Source organism: Pleuronectes platessa, chromosome 15 (assembly GCF_947347685.1).
Source record: "Pleuronectes platessa chromosome 15, fPlePla1.1, whole genome shotgun sequence".
Lineage (NCBI taxonomy): Eukaryota > Metazoa > Chordata > Actinopteri > Pleuronectiformes > Pleuronectidae > Pleuronectes > Pleuronectes platessa.
Window position 1 is genome coordinate 8,735,477 of NC_070640.1, and position 18,656 is coordinate 8,754,132.

Here is an 18,656-nt window from a genome sequence, read left to right on the forward strand (position 1 = left end):
ATTACTTTCAATACGATTGATGAAAAGAACAAATACATGAAGTCTGTATATATAACTCACAATTATTTTTGTATGTCAGACTTGTGAGTTATTTGACATTAAACCCACACAGCACAAGGCCTGACTACAAATAAATCATCTTGATCTGTCAACTAATGCGTTAACAGTTTCCGCTAACAGGAAACAAAACCACAAAAGTCAGGCGTAGAGCAGCAGAGGCAGAAATACATCATTCAACGCATCGGTACTCTGATGTAGAAGTAGACCTACGCTGATCCTGTTTTTGTTTCACACGATGCCGACTAGACTGCTCCTACTTCTGTTTCTGGTAGGACACGTATTTTCCAAAGAACCACCAGGTAAGAGCATTTATAGACAAATACACTTTAATTTATAGATTTTTGGCATGTTATGATATTAATAATGACTGTTTTAGTATTTTTAGACATGTGTGAGAGGTAATTCTGATTACTTGAGGCATTCTAATGATATTTTCCATAATTGAAAATGTCAGATTGCTGTATTTGTTGATATCCACAATGTTAGTTAATATTCTATTATAAATTAAAATCAAGAAAAGCAGTGAACATAATTGATTTGAACTATTTTCTGATCATTTTCCTTAGCATAGACTCAAGACAAGAAATGGGAGAAACAGCACAACTGCCTTGAAATAGGATTAATCCTAAATAAACCAATTAATCAATGTCAATGTAAATCCTTAGTAACTTGATCAATAATAGCTGGCAAACTGAGTTAAAAAGTTTGAGGTACAAAGTTACTTCCTTGACAATGCATGAATTCCCCTTGTCGTCATTTTACTGCCATTTCCTCATTTTGTGTATGTATGTGCGTGTGTGTATGTGTGTGCATGTGTGCGTGTGTCATGCAGTGTTGTGCAAGTTCACTACTCTCATGAACTGGTTTAAAGTTCCAAGTAAATGTGGCATTCGACGTTCGAGGGACCAATAAGATGAAGTTTTAGTTGAACTAGTGACAAGTTGCCAGCAACGCCACCCCAGGAATTTCACCTGGAGAGTTAGATTAACCTTAAAGTTAAAGCACACAAGTTCATTACTAATGAAAGCTTGAGACTGGGTCCAGCATACAATTTCAATTCCTTTTAATTAATATATACAATCTTTAAACATGACTTCGCAATAAAATATGTTCACCCAACCACACTAAAGCGAACACACACACACACACAACACAAAATACAAAAAAGGGAGAGCAAATAACTAAATGGGGTTTAAATCAGGGTTAAATCACTTCAACCCGCAACTTAAACAAACTCAATAAATGCAAACAAAAGAAAACTAACAAAGAAATTAAATCAAAAGTAATGGAGATTTATCCAAACTGATAAATCCAAATAAATAGGTAAAGCAATTAAGCCAAACCAAAATAACTAAGAAAACGAATTAAACCAAAAACATGCAAAGCAAACTACAAAACACAAATAATATCAATAAGATCAGTTAGAAGTCGGTTAACTGAATAGATTAAGATGAGACTGAGGATGAGGCAGCAGTCACCATACTCGGTGGCAGGTACAGCACAGTAGGAGATGCAGAGTAGGATGGATGTGTTGGCTATATAAGCCAGTGGGCAAAACAGCAGCCGGCCAACAGCAGCGTGAAGAGGGGGGGAAACGTGCTGGCAGAAACCGCCCACACACACGTCAACCCTGCCATAGAAAAATACATTTGTTCTAGAAGCTGAACAACAACTGTGGTAACTTGAGTTAACGTCATCTTATCCACATACCGTCAGGAGTTGAATGAACATCAAAGGGGAGGAAGGGGATCACTTGCGTCGAGCAGCACAATTACGTGCAACTCGATCGATCAGCTGATCGCTCCCCGCTGCAACCGGCAGAGGAGGAAAACACTCGCATGCCCTACAATTGGGGCCGATACGGGAGAAGGAAGACCCGGCCAATGAATTGCCTGAGGGATGGAAGCCAATGTTGAGGACTTGTGCAAAGTTTAGAAGGTACACAGACGCAAACAACTACTACATACCAAACAACGGCGAGCTGCACGACCCAGCTAAAAAAAGGCGATCAGGTGAGGCGGCCAGATGCGGTGATAACAGGAGGCGGGGCAGTCTGGAGCTCCAAGGCAAGAGGGCTCCCAGTGCACAACCACTCACCTTTATAGACAGCGCAACCAACCGTGATAGGCCGGTACTGCAGCACTAATTAAAGGCCCATCCTGCTACATAAAGAAACATCTCCTCCTCCTTCTTCACGGAGCGGTCCGGACGGCTGGTTACCGGCCAGACAGCGAGCCAAGATAACCAGTGACAGGGGCGGCTCCTGGTACAGGCGACATAGGAGACTGATTTATCATGACGTGACACATGCAATGTAAAACAATACATTAACGTAACACCATCATCCTCTTACCCCGGGGACGCACCGGAGGTAGAAGCGCTGTGAAAAGCGCTCCGCCTCCTTTCCTCGCCCATATTAAATACTTTGGCTGTTCGCACCGGCAGCGTAGTGCCGGGAAGAACCAGGAAGGCAGCCACACACACAAGCACATCATCTCCTGTGGGGGGGTGGAGGCTACAGGCTTGCGTAGAAGACCAGCATCATTTACCCCTGAACCACCGCGGAGAAATGATGATGAAATGTAATAAAAAAAATTTTAATATAAAATTTAATATAAAAAAATTAAATTAAATTAAATATATATATTTTTTAATTAAATTAAATGGGAAAAAAAAGAAGAAAAAAAACTGCGCGCGCACATTCTGCGCAGAAGCCTACTGCGCACATCCTGCGCAGAAAGCCAGTGCGCACATTCTGCGCAGAAGGCCACTGCGCACATCCTGCGCAGAAGCCTACTGCGCACATTCTGCACAGAAGCCCATTGCCAGAAGCCTACTGCGCACATTCTGCGCAGAAGCCCATTGCGCACATCCTGCGCAGAAGCTTACTGCGCACATTCTGCGCAGAAGGCCACTGCGCACATCCTGCGCAGAAGGCCACTGCGCAGGAATTGCGCCCAGCTTTTTTTTTCTTTTTTTTTTTTTAATTAAAATTATATTTTTTCCTGTTTTTATTTTTAATTAATTTAAATTAACATAGTGTAAGATGTTTTGCAATTAATAGGAGAAGTCCTGCCAATTTTAAGAATAACATATTGACTGCTTGAAAATGGGAAAGAGTGGGATTCAAACCCAGGTCACTCTTATCAGAGACCAACGCCTTACCGACTAGGCCACTTCAGCAAATAGCAACATTTTGGAACTAAGCACATCAAGACAATGGACAAATTATCGTGTGTGTCGGTGTCATTTTATGCTGCTTTTGATAAACACTTCAGAGAAAATATTTTCTACTTTACTACATATATTTGACAGCCTTACTTAAAAGTTACTTTTATATTTTTGGCTTTTAGATACTGGATGAAACCTGTTGTTAGAGAATAACCCAGTGGGGGGGGGGGGGGGGGGGATATTTTTTGAGAGAAGATTCCAGATTCATTCACTATACGGCTCAACAGAGTGTTCATCTCTGATCCATGAAGCTTCCTTCTACCAAGTTGTGTGGTACGGAGCCGAGACACTGGCCAGAGAAGCAAACACTTGGAATACGTTGCTTGTTTGGTCTGCATATGTGTGCCATGAGTGATGGGTAACGTAGTGATAAGTCTAGTTAGTTGGTTTCGGGTAGGCTAAATCGCGGACATTTTAAGGGCACTGAGCAACGACATGGTGAAAGCATTCGATTTAGACAGCGGAGAAAATATTGAAATGTCCCGAGGGTCAGTGAACAGGTAGGGGTGGGGCACGTGAAAGTTCTAGGCCAATGGCTGTAGGGTTTTGTGGGATGCCAGGCTCTCATTGGCTGATGAGTTGGCGTATCAAGGGTGAATGAGGAAGGAGAGTGAAGAATACAGTGGTGGATGAGAGGAGTGTCAGAGTTACGAACAAGAAGCGTGTCGTGTTCGCTGGACTTTAATAAAGTTACACATAAAGAGAGAAGTTTCCTGTCGTCTATACGCGAGGACGCTACAATATGAACGTGTTCACCGTTCAAATTCATTATTTGTCATTGAGTTGCGTTCAGTTCATCGTTCTCATAAAAGTGAACGTGTTCATTGAACGCGTTCTTTTGCGTTCGTTCATGCACAACACTGGTGTCAGGCAATAGTCTGCTTCTGTAGGTTACACGAAACTGGCCCTGATGATGTTTATTCTGCTGCCTTAATAAAACGTTTCTATTGTTGTCAACATCTTGTGTGTCTCTGACAGATGTGGACTGTTGGGTGATTCATCTGAAACATATCAACTGTTCCTGGAATAAACAAGGGACCCCAGACGTCAATTACACCTTCTACAGTTGGTTCGTAATGTGGTGACAGTTACAGTAACAAATCTCATTTTAAATCAACTGAATTTATCAAGTGAATTTTTTTTTTTAAATATAAAACAGGGTATATCAGACTTTTACATTTTATTTTGAAAGTGAGAGGAAGTTCTACCACTTTATGCAAACAAAGATGATTGGGTATACCTTGAGTATTGATTTTACAATTGTTTTTGGCTCCAGTTCATTTTTTGTGATGCTTTCCATGAAAGGCAGTTTCAGTTATGATATATCATAATCGTGTTAGTAACTTATTACGAGTACACACCAATAAAATCATCATTTTACAAAAATGTATATCACATGTTTTTGCGAAACGGCTAAATGCACCACCAGGAGCATATATGATTAAACCTGAAATCTGAGGGACTTCACTGTAAGTGAATGTTAATATAAAAATTAATGTTTCTTATTCCTCACACTAAGGAAAAAACTATTTTTACTCCAAAGCTCGAACCATGACATATTGCATAACTCTTAAAGGCTTGATGAATAGAAAGCCTGATATGATATCTAAATTCAGCAAACAGGCCCATTTTCACTGCAGACATCTCACAGCAGGAAAATAACAGCTATGACTAACAATATAAATAATGTCTGATGAAAACATCCCCAAGAAAAGTACAAGCTCAGGACTGATTGGATTTAATATTGCATTGAAATACTTCCTATGTACAATTGACAGTTGACAAAGCTGTATACTTTGCTTTGAGTGTGAATGAATAATCAGGGGTTTCTACACAGGTTCCAGAGTGACGGAAAGAACTGCACCACCTATGTGTCCGAGAACAGTAAGAACACTGGATGTATCCAACCCTATGACGAGCTGATAACCAGAAGGTTCCACACGTTTCAAACCAGACTGTCACACGGCAACACGACTTTCGAGAAGACGCATCAACTGAAACAAAAAGGTTTCCCAGATCTGGCTTATTCTCCTCTCCTAATATAATAAGGATTCTCTGTCACTGACTGGTCTGTCTTGTCTCCAGTGCTGTTAGATGCACCAATCAACCTGACTGTCAAGAATGGCTCGGACTATAACCTGTGGTTTTACTGGAACCAGACTGCTGTGCATTGTGTGGAGAGTGAAGTTCGCTTCAGGGTCAACGACAAGAATTGGGAGGTAGGAACACAAAAACATATTGTTTTTCATTCTTTGTTTACATTTTTTTTCTCACTTCCAATCTCTCTGCTTCATCTCCACAGACTTCTCTGGTCAGTATTGGGACTCAGAAATACTGCATCAATCTGCCTTCCAGCAGTTCCAGGTATGAACTGCAAGTGAAGAGCAGAGTGGGGAAAAACTGCGGAGAGTCATTTAACTGGAGTAGCTGGAGTGAGCCTGCAGTCTGGGGATCCAACAACATCACAGGTAAACTAAAAACCGGCTTTATACTAGAATTGAGTAGATATGTAAAAATAGTAACCGGAGTGAGATACAGTGGTAAATGGAAAAGAGGAAAGATCTTCTGATGAATGGCAACATGTGGCTTTGCCACGTTGAAAACAATCTGTGAAGGTATGAACACTTCTTTGTTGGTTTCTTGACACAACACAGTTTGCCAAATAAAAGCCAGACTCAAAGCCAGAAATACAACTGAATTTTTTTTTTTATAAGTTACTCAGTTATTTGACCCTGCAAATTTAACGTTGTCCCCCTCTCTCCCTCCTAGACACCAATGTGTCTGTGTCTGCGTGGACTCCACTGCTTTATGTGGTCGCTGCTGTTATTCTCATCCTGTTCATCATGATGTTCCTGCCCAATGAAAGGTGGGTTGGCCCATATGTCATATATTAAGAGTGGTAGATTATTGCAGTGGGTTCATAATGCTGTTAGTTGTTTAAAGCAACATCATGTAACTTTGACTGAGCAACAGTGCCCTCTGCAGCATTATGTGGTGATCCAAGCCAAAGACTGTATGTAAAGCCTGACATGCGTCTCCAGCTCCTCCCACTGTCCAGAAATCAAGCCTAAATACTCTGCATACAAATACCACGATCTTGCGTATTCAAAGTCTGTGCAGTAGCGATTGGGGGAAGGAGCTGCTGTAGAGAGGTGGATCTGTTGTTGACTGATCATGTGGGAGTAAGAATGTGTTTACCTCCCATTCAGGCTCCGAATCATCCCAATCCCTGTAATTCCAAAGCCATCCCTGCTCCTTTACGACATTGAGGTGAGTACAGAGCACCCAGCAGCTGATACCTCACCCAGACTAAGTGTCTACAGATATGCTAGTGACCACTGGAGACTGAACTCGTAAGAAGGCTTACGACTTTTTCTAAATCTTTGTTTAGTGAGTCAGTGCTAAATATCTGATAGGAATTTCACTTGACAAAAGTAATTACAACTCATCCAAGGGGAGATTATGAAAGTTTGTTACCAAATTACACGTCAACATTTCCAACAGCTATTTTAAAAACTAGACATTCTAAACCACCAGTTAAGACCACATGAGGACAAAAAGGAAAATGTTTTTAATACTGTATATCCATTTGACTGTGAATTGATCGTTAAACATCATCATCACTTTTATCTTTCCTAAAGGATTGGCGTCAATTCTCCAAAGGCATGAAGGGGAATTTGAGCTACAACGAGCAGGCCTGTCCTGTCCAGGAGTACTGCCACGTCTCTGAGTCCGACAGCGACAGCTCTGATGGCTCCACCTGCTCCGTCACCACCGACCAAACAGATTGCTCCGTCTCCATCGCTGTGACCAATGCAGACGACCTTTCCACCGCCGCAGGTCTTCTCTCCTCTCAGGAGGAGGAGCAGGTCTCTGAGTAGGAGGCCTCTCAGTCAGGGTTTGTCGCGACTTTTCGATCAGGAAAAAGAATACATGATGTATGCTCTTTAAATTCTCCTTGTCAGATGATATCATATTATATTGAGATGCTTAAAGGCAAACAATTGAATCAAAATTATTAGTGTTTACGGATGCTAACCACAAGAGGCAAAAACCCAGCTGCACTATTTTTGAATGTAACTTTGCTAGGAGAGGCATGGTCTTAAAAAGAGGCTGCAATAAAAGTACTATAGATTAAAAATCGATATAATCAAAGCAGGACTTCATTCTTCGCAACACTTATCGTTTAATAACATGGTAAAACCAATGAACTCTATTTTTTCTTTATATGCAGCTTTGACGTTAGATAATCTGTGGATGTTTCATGATAGATTCAGTGAAATATATGTACACTTTTCATCTTTTTAACATTTGTAAGACAATGGAACAAAATGTATACCCGGGTATCTCTGCTGCACCCGAAATATGTTATCTGCTCTATACACTCTGTAGCCCAGTTTTAAATATTTTGGATCTTATTTTTGATATTATTCCAGTGTTTTATTGAAAGTTCATTTCAGTCTATGAGAGAATGTTCAAGATACATTTCTGTTTGTTTTGTAACATATAGTTTTAGTTTCATGCAGTTGGATCATGACAAAATATATTATCCAAAATATATCTCTGACAAAATACCTTATAGGCAATGTAGATTACGTATGTTATTTACTGTGAACAATAATCAGATAAATTATAGAAAATAGATGCTATAAACACAAAAAAAACACCATTCTCTGTTAACTCACTTATTACATATTACTTAACCCTAATAAGGCACCTGATACATTTTTTTGGAGGAAACTTATCAACTCTTTGAGATAATTGTTGGAAATAATTCACACATAGAACTTTGATATTGGCAAGTCTATCAAATCAGTTTGGCTGCTGTCTCAAACATTACACTTGTTTAGTCTTTTTAGTCTCATAGAAAAATAATCTATGTTGTTACTGCTTATTAACATTTTTGACAAAAGACTTGATGACTTTCTGGAAATAGGAAACACCATTGTCAAATATCACCATTATTTCTAAATTTAAAGGATAAACACCGACCAGAGGAATCTTTCACAACCAAGTTTTTCCTCACTCTTGTTGAGGGTTAAGGACAGACGATGTCACAACTCATTAAGCCCGATGACACATATTGTGATTTTTGAATTTGGGCTATACAAATACAATTTGATTGATTATTAACTGTTGTGCCTTAATAAGATGTGTAAACCCCATGATGAAGGTGACAAAACATCGCAATATCCAAAGGCTCATGTTAAAATCACCTTTAGAACAGCATCCTTTTCTTAACATAATATACCTTATATCTTTGAATGTTACTTATCTTAATATCTTTGAATCTACTTTATTAAAATAGGCTGGACGTTGCTGTTGGAACCTATTTGTATTTTTATTGTTCATTTACAATGTGACTTACCGATGTTTGCGTATTGTTAAGTTTTCAGGCCAATTTGGTCTTAATTAGTTAAGTCAGCCTATATAAACAGTGAATCGTCATGGTTGACAGCTGAGACTGAAGTCGCGATTGGTGGAGCTATGTTTTTAAATCTTTGAATGTATTTTTTTTATTTTCTTGGACGTCGTTGTTGGAGCCTCTTTATGTTGTTATTGTATATTTACAGTGTGACTTAGTTGTAAACTCCCACATGAATCTTTTTTTTTAATTGGTTTGACGTTGTTGTTGGAGCCTCTTTGTATTGATATTGTTTATTTACTTGGCTGTAAACTCCCACTTGTATCTTTTTGCTTCAACTGGTTTGACGATGTTGTTGGAGCCCCTTTGTATTGTTATTGTTTATTTACTTAGCTGTAAACTCCCACTTGTATCTGTTGTTCTTTCTAAATAAATATGACGTGATAACAATCCCGACACAGATTTTTGACTCAGCCTGTCCGCGGTGCAGTTATCGCCATGTCCGATAGGGGGAGTGCGGGGTGTCCCGCACAGCGCGGAACTGAGTCAACGTATTTTCCAGATTCTCGAAGGGCAGGGCGCAGGGCGGCTGGCCCCCGCAACGAGAGACTCCAGTCGGCTACTTCCCTAGCTGAACCCACCCGGCTGCCGCTAGCGATCGATGCCTTCAGATGAGATTTAACACTCCGCCGTGCATATAGTTGCTTTGACGCTGATTCGCCGTTGGTCGTCCAAAGATTACAACCTGACAAAATGACAGATTCCACGGTGGCCGACACTCGCCGGTTGAATTCCAAGCCCCAGGACCTGACGGATGCGTACGGCCCCCCCAGCAATTTTCTGGAAATAGACGTTTTCGACCCACAGATCGTTGGAGTCGGACGAACCCGATACACAACCTACGAAGTTCGCATGCGGGTGAGTGAAAAAGAACACACCATGTTGCAGCATAAGCTACTGGGGTGGTTCTTCTCGAAGCTAGCTGGTTATTGCACAGTCGCTATTAGCGTTAGCATGTTTACCCGCCGCGCTGGTGTCAACACACTGAGCTGGCTGTGGCGCCTGCGACGGGCGGTCGGAGCCGGTTCCGGGTGGGGCGCCCGGAGAACTCGAGGAACGGGGATTCTTCGCGGCCTAGCTGCTTGGGGTGGCGTTAGCACGAAAGCTAACTCGTAGGTGAAGTTTCGTGAATCTATCGACGCCCTGCAGCACGCACGGAGACAGCAGATGTAAATTATAGAGTTAACTTGATATTTTAACGCTTTAATCAACTTTTATGCTTCCGGATAAAGTGAAAAATTAGGCAGGAAAGGGAGCGCGTGAAGCTAGCAGCTACTCCTATTTACACATATAACCACGATTTTAGCATTGCCTGCCTATGCCATCATTTACTACTCTACGTTAATACAAAGCAAACATTTCTACTGTAATCGGGGAGAAAAGTAGCTGAGCGAGGACCAGTAACAGGAGCTTTATGGTCAGCAAGTTAGCCATTTCAAATTTCACCCATTCATATAAATAATAAGACTAATAATAACGTTAGGGATTCTAGTAAAAGTTTAAGTTCAACTTCCTGCTTCAGTTCACAGTGAGTTTTTACACGTCGAAGTGTGAAACTGATGAAATAACAGACTCGGCACATGGTCTGACATTTTAGAGAAGGGGATATTTTAAAAAACTGCAAGATTGCTGTTTACTGAGCGGGTCCCGACCACAGACGGATTATCTGTGTGTGCAGATGTCTCCTGGGAGAGTTTCTCCATCACAATGTAAACAAGGTGCTGCTTGTGTCTCTCTCTCAACGCAACATTCACACACTCATAGGTTGGGATGGTTTCTTGCATCAGAGGTGGGGTCCACTAGTTTGCGGTATTGCGTGTGTGTGTGTGTGTGTGCTCTTGCGCATCTCAAATCAAATTACAGACCAAATTGGATGAAAGCAGAGTCTGTATGGTTAACAGACACCGGCCTTCCCACTGACTGACAGTCTGCATGCAGAAGGGTCACCCATACTGTAGCTACTGACTCTCTATCAGACAGGACTAATTCATCTATTGGATAAGTAACTGACAAGTTATATGCTTTAAAGACATAATTTGCTACACTCCAAGTGGACTGGATATCTCAACAATTGTGTTAAACAGGATAACTTGGTAAGCATCTTGACCTGCATTTCGAATAGAACACAAATAGAGGCGGTGGACTAGTGGCAGAAAAGGTTTCTGGTTCGTTTTCGGGTTCAACTCCACGGAGAAACAACAAAAAGACAAACCTGGATTGATCTGTCCAAAAAGAGAATTTTCCCTACCCTGTCTAGTGCCCCTGAGCAAGGCACCTTACTCCCCCAACATCTGCTCCCCGTGCGCCGTACATGGCTGCTCACTGCTCTGTGTGTCCTGCACCAGATGGGTTACTTTTCAGTATGTTTATAAATATAAAAAATCTAATTTTGGATATTGTATTGTGACTGCCTATGTACTGTGTTGTATTCTTTTGTGTGTCATACATCAGTAAAAGAGACATTTCCAATGATACCTGCCGTATTGCAAAATCAAGTTTTGAATCTTACTCAATAGTGTGAATAACAAATAAATAAAGAGCTGTTTTTGCTTTTCTCTCCCTTTTCCTTCACTGTGTAGACAAACCTTCCCATTTTCAAACTGAAGGACTCGTGTGTGAGAAGAAGATACAGCGACTTCGAGTGGTTAAAGATTGAGCTGGAAAGAGACAGTAAGGTGAGTGAGCAACGATGGCTAGCTTAAAGCTAATTATTTAATCAGACTGGCAGGCCTTGTAAGTATTCACAATGATCTGATGAGTGATAATATGTTAAAGTTACAAGTGGAAAAAATATAATCCTTACTAGGGCTGCACGATATTAGGAAAGTGTGCGATAGCCTTGTTGAATATCGCAGTGACGAAATGACTTGCGTTAAATACACAAATGCTAGACAGTGTTAAAGTATTTCTGCTTTGGTTTCATTACTGTAGTAAGTGGTCTATGCAGACACTGCAAAAAAGGAGGAAAACCTTATTTCCATTCCAACAACATGGTTAAATTGAAAACATTCTACCTGGCTACAGAGGCAGAGACCCCAGGCGGGTCCATGGCCCGAGGGAGAATGCGCACAGCCTGCCCACAGCCTGCCCACAGTCCCACCAAGTCGGGAACAAACACCCAGGGAGCCGTGCACAGTTCCACTAAGTCCGCTCACAGGGATCATTTGGAGTCTTTTCATATACATTTGGACCGTGAAAATCAGCAGTCACACTGTTTGTGTGAGTGAGAGAGCGAGGAGGAAAAGAGCGAGCGGAGCGGCTGATGAATGATACATTTTTGATATATCTAGCAGCCCTAATCCTTACTTAGTTTCTAATGTGTTAAGATTTACGATTAGATTTCATCTTGAGCACCAACTAAGAAAAATAAATTCAAGTTTGTGGTGACTTTCACTATGCCATGGAATTAGACAATGAACATTTCAGATTGTAGTAGATATATCTCATCTTTACTGTTATTATTTTGACCTCTTGCAACAACAGATTGTAGTACCACCTCTGCCGGGCAAAGCCCTGAAGAGACAGTTGCCGTTCCGTGGAGACGAGGGCCTTTTTGACCCAAGCTTCATTGATGAGCGGCGATCTGGCCTGGAGCAGTTCATCAACAGGTTAGTCGGTTAAAATACACTAAATAAGCGACCTTCTTTTTATGTAAAAAACATCTAACAAGCATATTGGTCGCATAGACTGGTTATAAAGATGGATGACATGACAGTTCCCCAAAAGTGGAGCCAAAGAGTCTTGATTGCCCCCTGGTGGCTGGCTGCAGTATAGGCTATAACCACTATGTGTTGTATAGTCACAAAATGCATTGGACTAGAAATTCACAAATTCAGTGAGTCAGACATTGCTAAACGATGTCTAGCCCTACACAAGGCTTAATCTAATCTGTGTCTGGAAAAGCAGCCTCACGTCAACTAACAGATCCACAGTTGCATTTTTGCCACACCTCCACAAACAGCATTTGAATGAGCAGTGAGTGAATTGTGCATTGTCTTTGTGTGTGTTTCTGTAGAATTGCAGGTCACCCCTTGGCCCAGAACGAGCGCTGTCTTCACATGTTCCTGCAAGATGAAGGCATTGACCGTAACTACATTCCTGGAAAAGTACGGCACTAGGGTTTAATTGGGGATATGAGCATGTGGGGGTTAAACTCTCGGTCGTAAAACAGACTGACTTGCCTTTCTCTTCCCCCACAACCTATCTTAATCTCTCTCTCTTTATGCTTTATCTGCCCCTCTTTTTCTCTCTTCCTCAGTGTATACCAATGTAAAGTCGTTTTCACTTTATCTTTGGAGTTAGAGTATGTTCTTCTGCTATACATCAGGGCATCAATCAAATTTTATTTGTATATTCCATTCCCACAAATCGCAATTTGTCTCAAAGGGTTTAAACAAAGTGTGACATCCTCTGTTCCTAACCATCAACAAGAGTAATGAAAAACTATCAAAAAGCACAGTTTAACAGGGTAAAAAGGACGTAGAAACCTCGGAGAGAGCCACATGTGAGGCATCCCTCTCCCAGGACAGACAAGTGCAATAGATGCCAAGTGTAATATTGCTAATGTTTCAGAGAACTCTGTGACTTCTCTCTACCCTTGTGCATTTGTTTTATAATTGTACAATAAGGGAAACATCCCTCCATAGCTGTGATTGTATGGTGAAAATATTTGGCTCTTAATCGCAATTTTCAGGAATGGGAAAATAATGTGTGATACATTTCAATCTTTCCTTGATGAGTGTCATATATTCATCATTGTAATATAATGTAAATAAAGTAGAATTCTGTCTAAATGTGTGTGTTGGCACAAATGTGAACAATGACGCACGCAGAATGTTAAGGAGATTCTGATGATGTTTTGCTCTTTGTTTTTCTGTTTTTAGGTATGAATGAAGTAAGTTTGCTTTATTTTATCTCGCCTCTAAGAGCTTTCAGGATGTTAAAGTTAGTTGCATGGGTCCAAAGGCGATAGTTCACAGATACTAAATTAAGATAATGCTAATGTGATAAATAAATCATCACAAAGATCGTCAATAATCTTGTAAATTTCTTGCACATATACCCTGGTTGTCGCACAACACAACCAGTTATTCCCCCCCAAAAAAGTTGGAGTCATGGTGTGTTGTGAAGAGAAAAACACTCTGCAAGCCAGTTTGAAATAAGCCACGATGTAGCATTTGGAGAAAGACTAATGTAAAGTCCCATTTGCAGTGGGACTTTTTAAAGTAGAGTTTATCAGCCATAAACTGGCTTGCAGACATTTCGCAGTCCACCAGTATCAGACCACCAGAAATAAAAAACACGTGTTTTGAGTTCTGTGAACTATTGTTTGATAGAGAAAGTTTTGTACGTCGCCTGTGACTAGAGCTCTTTTTAAAACATTTCTTTACAAACTAACTCATTAGCAAGTGCACTAATCATCGAATGCATGGCCAACCTGCATGCTTACTTTGCAATACATGTGTGTGTCTCACTGGCAAATGATCTCACTTGCCACTCATCACCAACGTGCTGATTTTTATTTCTCTGAATCCATTTGTTTTTATGCATAAATCCGCTTCTGAAAAACTAAGCAGTTTATTCTACCATGCATTGCCTATGTTAATATTGAAATGTTCGAGTTGCCTTTGAGTCAGTTTTGAACTTACGTCACTTAATTTGATGCGGTTTATGTCTTAAGAACAACAGTTAAATTGAATGTCTACACATAAACCTCCAATAAAAAAAAAAACTCAGTCAAGCCACCGCAAATTGCACAGATTCATATATACTATACATACACATACCAGTTATCTTTGTCACTGAGATCTAAGCGTTGTTGTCAGGAAAATTGCTGAAAATTCCACCCTATCTCACATAAAAGCATCTGATTTAATAAATCCACGCCAAAATTTGAAGTATTCCTTCTTTGCCCAAATCCCGTCCTTCCACAAATTTTTCTGGTAATCCATGCAGTTATTTTTGGGGAATCCTGCTCGACCAACAAACTAAATACAACCTCCATTGTGGAGGTAATCGTGACGTATAGAACACTGGCCAAAAAAGACATTAGTGACACAACCATCTGCATTGCATGATGCTTATTGGTGAAGTTTGATGCACTGCAACTCTACAGCACAAAAACTGTCACTGCTCAGTTCCAGCATCATGTCATGACGCACTGCCTGCAGGCCTGTTTAATGTAGCATGTTTAATTCGTATTAGAGCTTCCATCACAACTTTGTTTTATTCATGCTGCCTGATCAAGGAATCGTTTTTGCATTTAAGTAAAAGAAGTGTAGTCAATCTAAAAACAACACATTGAAATAGGCCACAATCTATTTAAGGAGACAGTTACATCTTGATACCATAAAGGAGCGTTAGTCAACGTGTGCAGTTTTATTCTTGGACTTAAAGGGATAGCTCACACGAAAATGAAAATCTACTTATCTACTCACCACTGTGCCGATGGAGGGGGGGGGGTTTGAGTGCAAAGAACACTTCTGGAGTCTCATGCTGCTCGTGTCCGCAAGCCCCAACATTCATATTTGACTCCAAATGAGGTAATTTATTGTCCCGGAAGACATCACAGGACATTTCGGCTTAAAACACGGTGTAAATGGCCTCGTTTTGAATCAGATATGAATGTCGGGGCTTTGCGGACACTTGGATGACACCATAGGAGCAGTATGGAGGCCTATCATTTCTTCTTTCTGTTTTATTTGTCAGAAGAAGAGGACACAAGTAATTTCAATTGTATTAGATTCTGCTCCAAAAAAGTTTACCCCTGAGACTCCTAAAGTGTTTTGTGGACTCAAACACTTTACCCATCCCCCTATCGGCAAAGTGGTGAGTAGATAATGAGTGAATTTTCCTTTCTGGGTGAACTGTCCATATGAATACATTTTCATGTTAGGACTCTGCTATATGACCAAATTGTATTGTGTCAAAATAAGCAAATTCATATTAGTTGATGTTGGTAATTATTACAATAATTTCGTCTTACTTTTAATTTAAAATAATTGTGTTTGCCCCTGACTGAAGTTTGTGTTTTGAAATTCTACCTCACATTTCACTTATGTGAGGTAAATCAACTGTGTTATACCTCCTCACTATGTTATTATATCAGAATATATTGGACTTTTGTTGTTGAGGTATCGACGAAAAATATATATATAATAATTTATATTGTGTTATTGTCCAGCCCTAAACTTAACTCTTGAGTGTATAACTGTAGTCCCTTGGCTACATACTGTGAATTATAATATTGTGTCGTTGTAATTAGTCAGTGCATCAGATTGTTTTCACTCGGTTCCACTTACAGCTTGAACCGGTTTGAATGTTATTGCTCATGTTTACCGTCCTCTTCTCCCAACACAGACTGCTGCACCTGCCCCGTGTACATTTATTTCTACATCACGTCATTGTAAAGCCGCTGGAAATGTCAGAACTGAAGAGTGTCAACGGCGTCGGAGAAACACAACTATTGCTCAAAACTTTATTGAAATCCATTGTATTAAACATTTGATGTCATGTCTTTATTCAGCCATTCCACATATTATATGTACATTATTTTTGATTCAGTAATCAGTGAAAATTAAGACATGTTCCATTTTATCATAGCTAGATTTTTCTTTTTTTACAATGATGCTTATGTTTTCTGAATGTCTCTTTTTTTTCTTTTTTTTTAATTGAGTCAATCAAGTTTTAAAAAGTTTAATTTCCTGCTTCAATTTGGGTTCCTCGGTGCGAGCACATATGAGATTTTGATGGAAACCTCCCAAAGTCGAGCAACATGTAGCATGTTGGGAATAAAGACAGAAACATGTCATTCCAGTCAGTGTATTTTCTCCTGAGGCTTATTTTCTGGAAACACTCTTAAATCAGGATTCTTTTACAACTAACTGTTTTTAACTCTGCTGTCTGAGTTACATCATCCTGCTGTGTTGTCCAGTCAGCTATTGGGAATGTTAATTTAGGTAAAATAACAATATCTAAGCACTGTGACAAGAGGTTCATTATATGAACAATATTTCATTGCTCCAAAGGCGTAATCAGCATCTGGTTCATTGATCCACAATAAGGATAGTTCTGTGCTTACTTTTCCAGTTTTGTTTTTCTTTCTGTCTATATTATTGTGAAGTGTATTAATACATGTTGCCATTGCAGTTCCGCTCTGGGTGACTGGGAACTTCCTTGTTACTCTTGTCCTCCCAATTAAATTTCCTGCTGCCTGCAGTGTCATGTCTGCATATCTCTTCTGGGTTCTGATTCGAGGAATTGCAACAAAATCACTAAAACTGGGCTCAAGGTCAGTGCCTAGTGCGTCACACTGAGACAGATCAAAGAGTCATGGGAGCTGGATGAGTGGCTGCAGGTTGGCAGGTGCCCTAATTTAACAATGACATGCGAAAACATGAAGTTGGAAACATAAATATTATACCTAATGCATAAAGACTATTAAACAGGGTTGAAACATTAAAACTAGTTTTCATTTGTGGACTGGATAGTGAAGGACTGTATGTGAATTCCTGATGTAGTGAGAAGAGATGAACCTGTTTAACCTTTGTAAAGTCTCAGTTTTCTGTTTTATTTCCAGTCTTTGAACCAAATACATGAAAATGGTTTTACTACTTCTACAACTAGGGAAAAAATGTGGGTTAATAAATTAAGATAAATATTTGCCAACTAGTTTGATAATTCATTATTTTGAAACATTAAATATATTGAGGTTTTTCATTGTTGCTCGAATATAACAAGTAATTTGAAAACAACAGCTTTGATTGGAAAAAAAATACTCATACTTTTTCTTTACCTTCCGGCATTTTATTGGAAAAAAATAGATTTATATGAAATAGCAGAGCACGGTCCTGTAGTGCAGCAAATATAAAAACTGCCTTTTTGTCAGGAAGGAAGTAAAACCGTGGCAATGCTGGTTCTTTTTGTTTTGCCAAACATGAGTCTCAAAGTCCTCTAATCTTTTTTCTTGTTGTTGTTCACCCTCAGGAAATACAGGGATTAACAGGGGAGAGGGGAGTTCTGGCCACAGGTGGATTAAACTTGTCCCAGAATAGTGATCTTGTGATGTAGGCCTTGAACTGCAGGTGATCTAAATTAGACCCAACTGTAACTATACACAAGTGGGTTTGTGAATATAAAATAAAAGGAATTACAAACAATTAATTGGTTATTCATATACTTTAACTCACAGTCGTGCTTTTTTCCATTTATCCTTACACAAGATATTTGCAAGACAAACAGTGGGAAACCTCAAGAAGAGCACCAGGAGAAGGACCCCTCTTGCAGGATGGCACAAACATGCAATACATGTGTTCAAGCAGTAAAGTAAAAGAAGAAAATGAACTTTGTATTAATGGGAAATGCGTTATTTGGGGATGGTTTGTATTTCAAAGAAAAACATGCTTTATAACTATAAGTTCAATGGAACAAGACCACAATGTTGAGTCATCAAATTAGAAAATATGCAGAAACCCTGGGATCCACACACCAACCTTGACCTTCCTCCTCAGTCAGGACCGTGACCTATAAAACTAGAGAGCTTTGATGTGCTCGCCTTGTCCTGAGTAATGAAAGTGGGCAGACAGGATGGGCACGCTGAGCCAAGGCGGAGATTAGGTGGTGTTTTGTTAGCAGTTCTAACGCTGGGGCCTAGTGTGCAGCCATGACGCTAGTTGTGTTTGCAGAGACACCCAGTTGGGTTAGGTTGATAAAGTGGAAGTAAATTGAAAGAGCAACCCAAAGCAGTGTGGCTGGGCACGGACAAAAGGTGAGACGAGTGGCTACTATAGTACCGTCGGGCTGAGAGGTTGGAGAGGGAGAAAAGGCAATTTAGAAATCCATTTCATTTCAGGTTACCTCTCGGGTTATTTCCCAAGGCAGGAAAAGCAATTCATTGGGTGTAGAACAGATGAGGAGCAGTAATCCAAACCTAAACACTGAG

At 40.1% G+C, this 18,656-nt stretch overlaps 2 protein-coding genes and 1 long non-coding RNA gene across 5 annotated transcripts; 2 read left to right on the plus strand and 1 right to left on the minus strand.

Annotated features, from left to right (window-relative positions):
* The first annotated feature begins 190 nt into the window (after positions 1 to 190).
* LOC128457112 (cytokine receptor common subunit gamma) lies at positions 191 to 9,106 on the plus strand. The gene is made up of 8 exons (XM_053441653.1): positions 191 to 359; positions 4,270 to 4,360; positions 5,129 to 5,298; positions 5,377 to 5,510; positions 5,594 to 5,759; positions 6,061 to 6,157; positions 6,501 to 6,561; positions 6,933 to 9,106. The coding sequence occupies exons 1-8, from the start codon at positions 296 to 298 to the stop codon at positions 7,170 to 7,172; spliced, it is 1,023 nt and encodes a 340-aa protein (XP_053297628.1). The 5' UTR covers positions 191 to 295; the 3' UTR covers positions 7,173 to 9,106.
* LOC128457114 (uncharacterized) lies at positions 779 to 2,119 on the minus strand. Its single transcript, XR_008341903.1, has 3 exons — positions 2,028 to 2,119; positions 1,771 to 1,952; positions 779 to 1,690 (listed from the first exon to the last, which is right to left on the minus strand). It is a non-coding gene; the product is annotated as an uncharacterized LOC128457114 (long non-coding RNA).
* A 114-nt stretch (positions 9,107 to 9,220) lies between the features above and the next one.
* Positions 9,221 to 17,874, plus strand: snx12 (sorting nexin 12). Of its 3 annotated transcripts, none has more exons than XM_053441655.1 (6): positions 9,221 to 9,574; positions 11,296 to 11,391; positions 12,200 to 12,324; positions 12,732 to 12,822; positions 13,600 to 13,610; positions 16,076 to 17,874. In XM_053441655.1, the coding sequence occupies exons 1-5, from the start codon at positions 9,410 to 9,412 to the stop codon at positions 13,603 to 13,605; spliced, it is 483 nt and encodes a 160-aa protein (XP_053297630.1). In that variant the 5' UTR covers positions 9,221 to 9,409; the 3' UTR covers positions 13,606 to 13,610; positions 16,076 to 17,874. The 3 variants fall into 3 exon arrangements, with proteins under 3 accessions (XP_053297630.1, XP_053297631.1, XP_053297629.1); XM_053441656.1 differs by lacking the exon at positions 13,600 to 13,610 and adding an exon at positions 15,431 to 15,439; XM_053441654.1 differs by lacking the exons at positions 13,600 to 13,610; positions 16,076 to 17,874 and having other exon boundaries at positions 12,732 to 13,577.
* Positions 17,875 to 18,656: the final 782 nt, after the last annotated feature.

Coding starts and splice junctions, on each gene's coding strand:
- LOC128457112 (XM_053441653.1), top strand. CDS start 296: ATGCCGACTAGACTGCTCCTACTTCTGTTTCTGGTAGGACACGTATTT. Junction 5,760..6,060: donor GGGATCCAACAACATCACAG/GTAAACTAAAAA, acceptor TCTCCCTCCTAG/ACACCAATGTGTCTGTGTCT. Junction 6,158..6,500: donor ATGTTCCTGCCCAATGAAAG/GTGGGTTGGCCC, acceptor CCTCCCATTCAG/GCTCCGAATCATCCCAATCC.
- snx12 (XM_053441656.1), top strand. CDS start 9,410: ATGACAGATTCCACGGTGGCCGACACTCGCCGGTTGAATTCCAAGCCC. Junction 9,575..11,295: donor CCTACGAAGTTCGCATGCGG/GTGAGTGAAAAA, acceptor TTCACTGTGTAG/ACAAACCTTCCCATTTTCAA. Junction 12,325..12,731: donor CTGGAGCAGTTCATCAACAG/GTTAGTCGGTTA, acceptor GTGTTTCTGTAG/AATTGCAGGTCACCCCTTGG.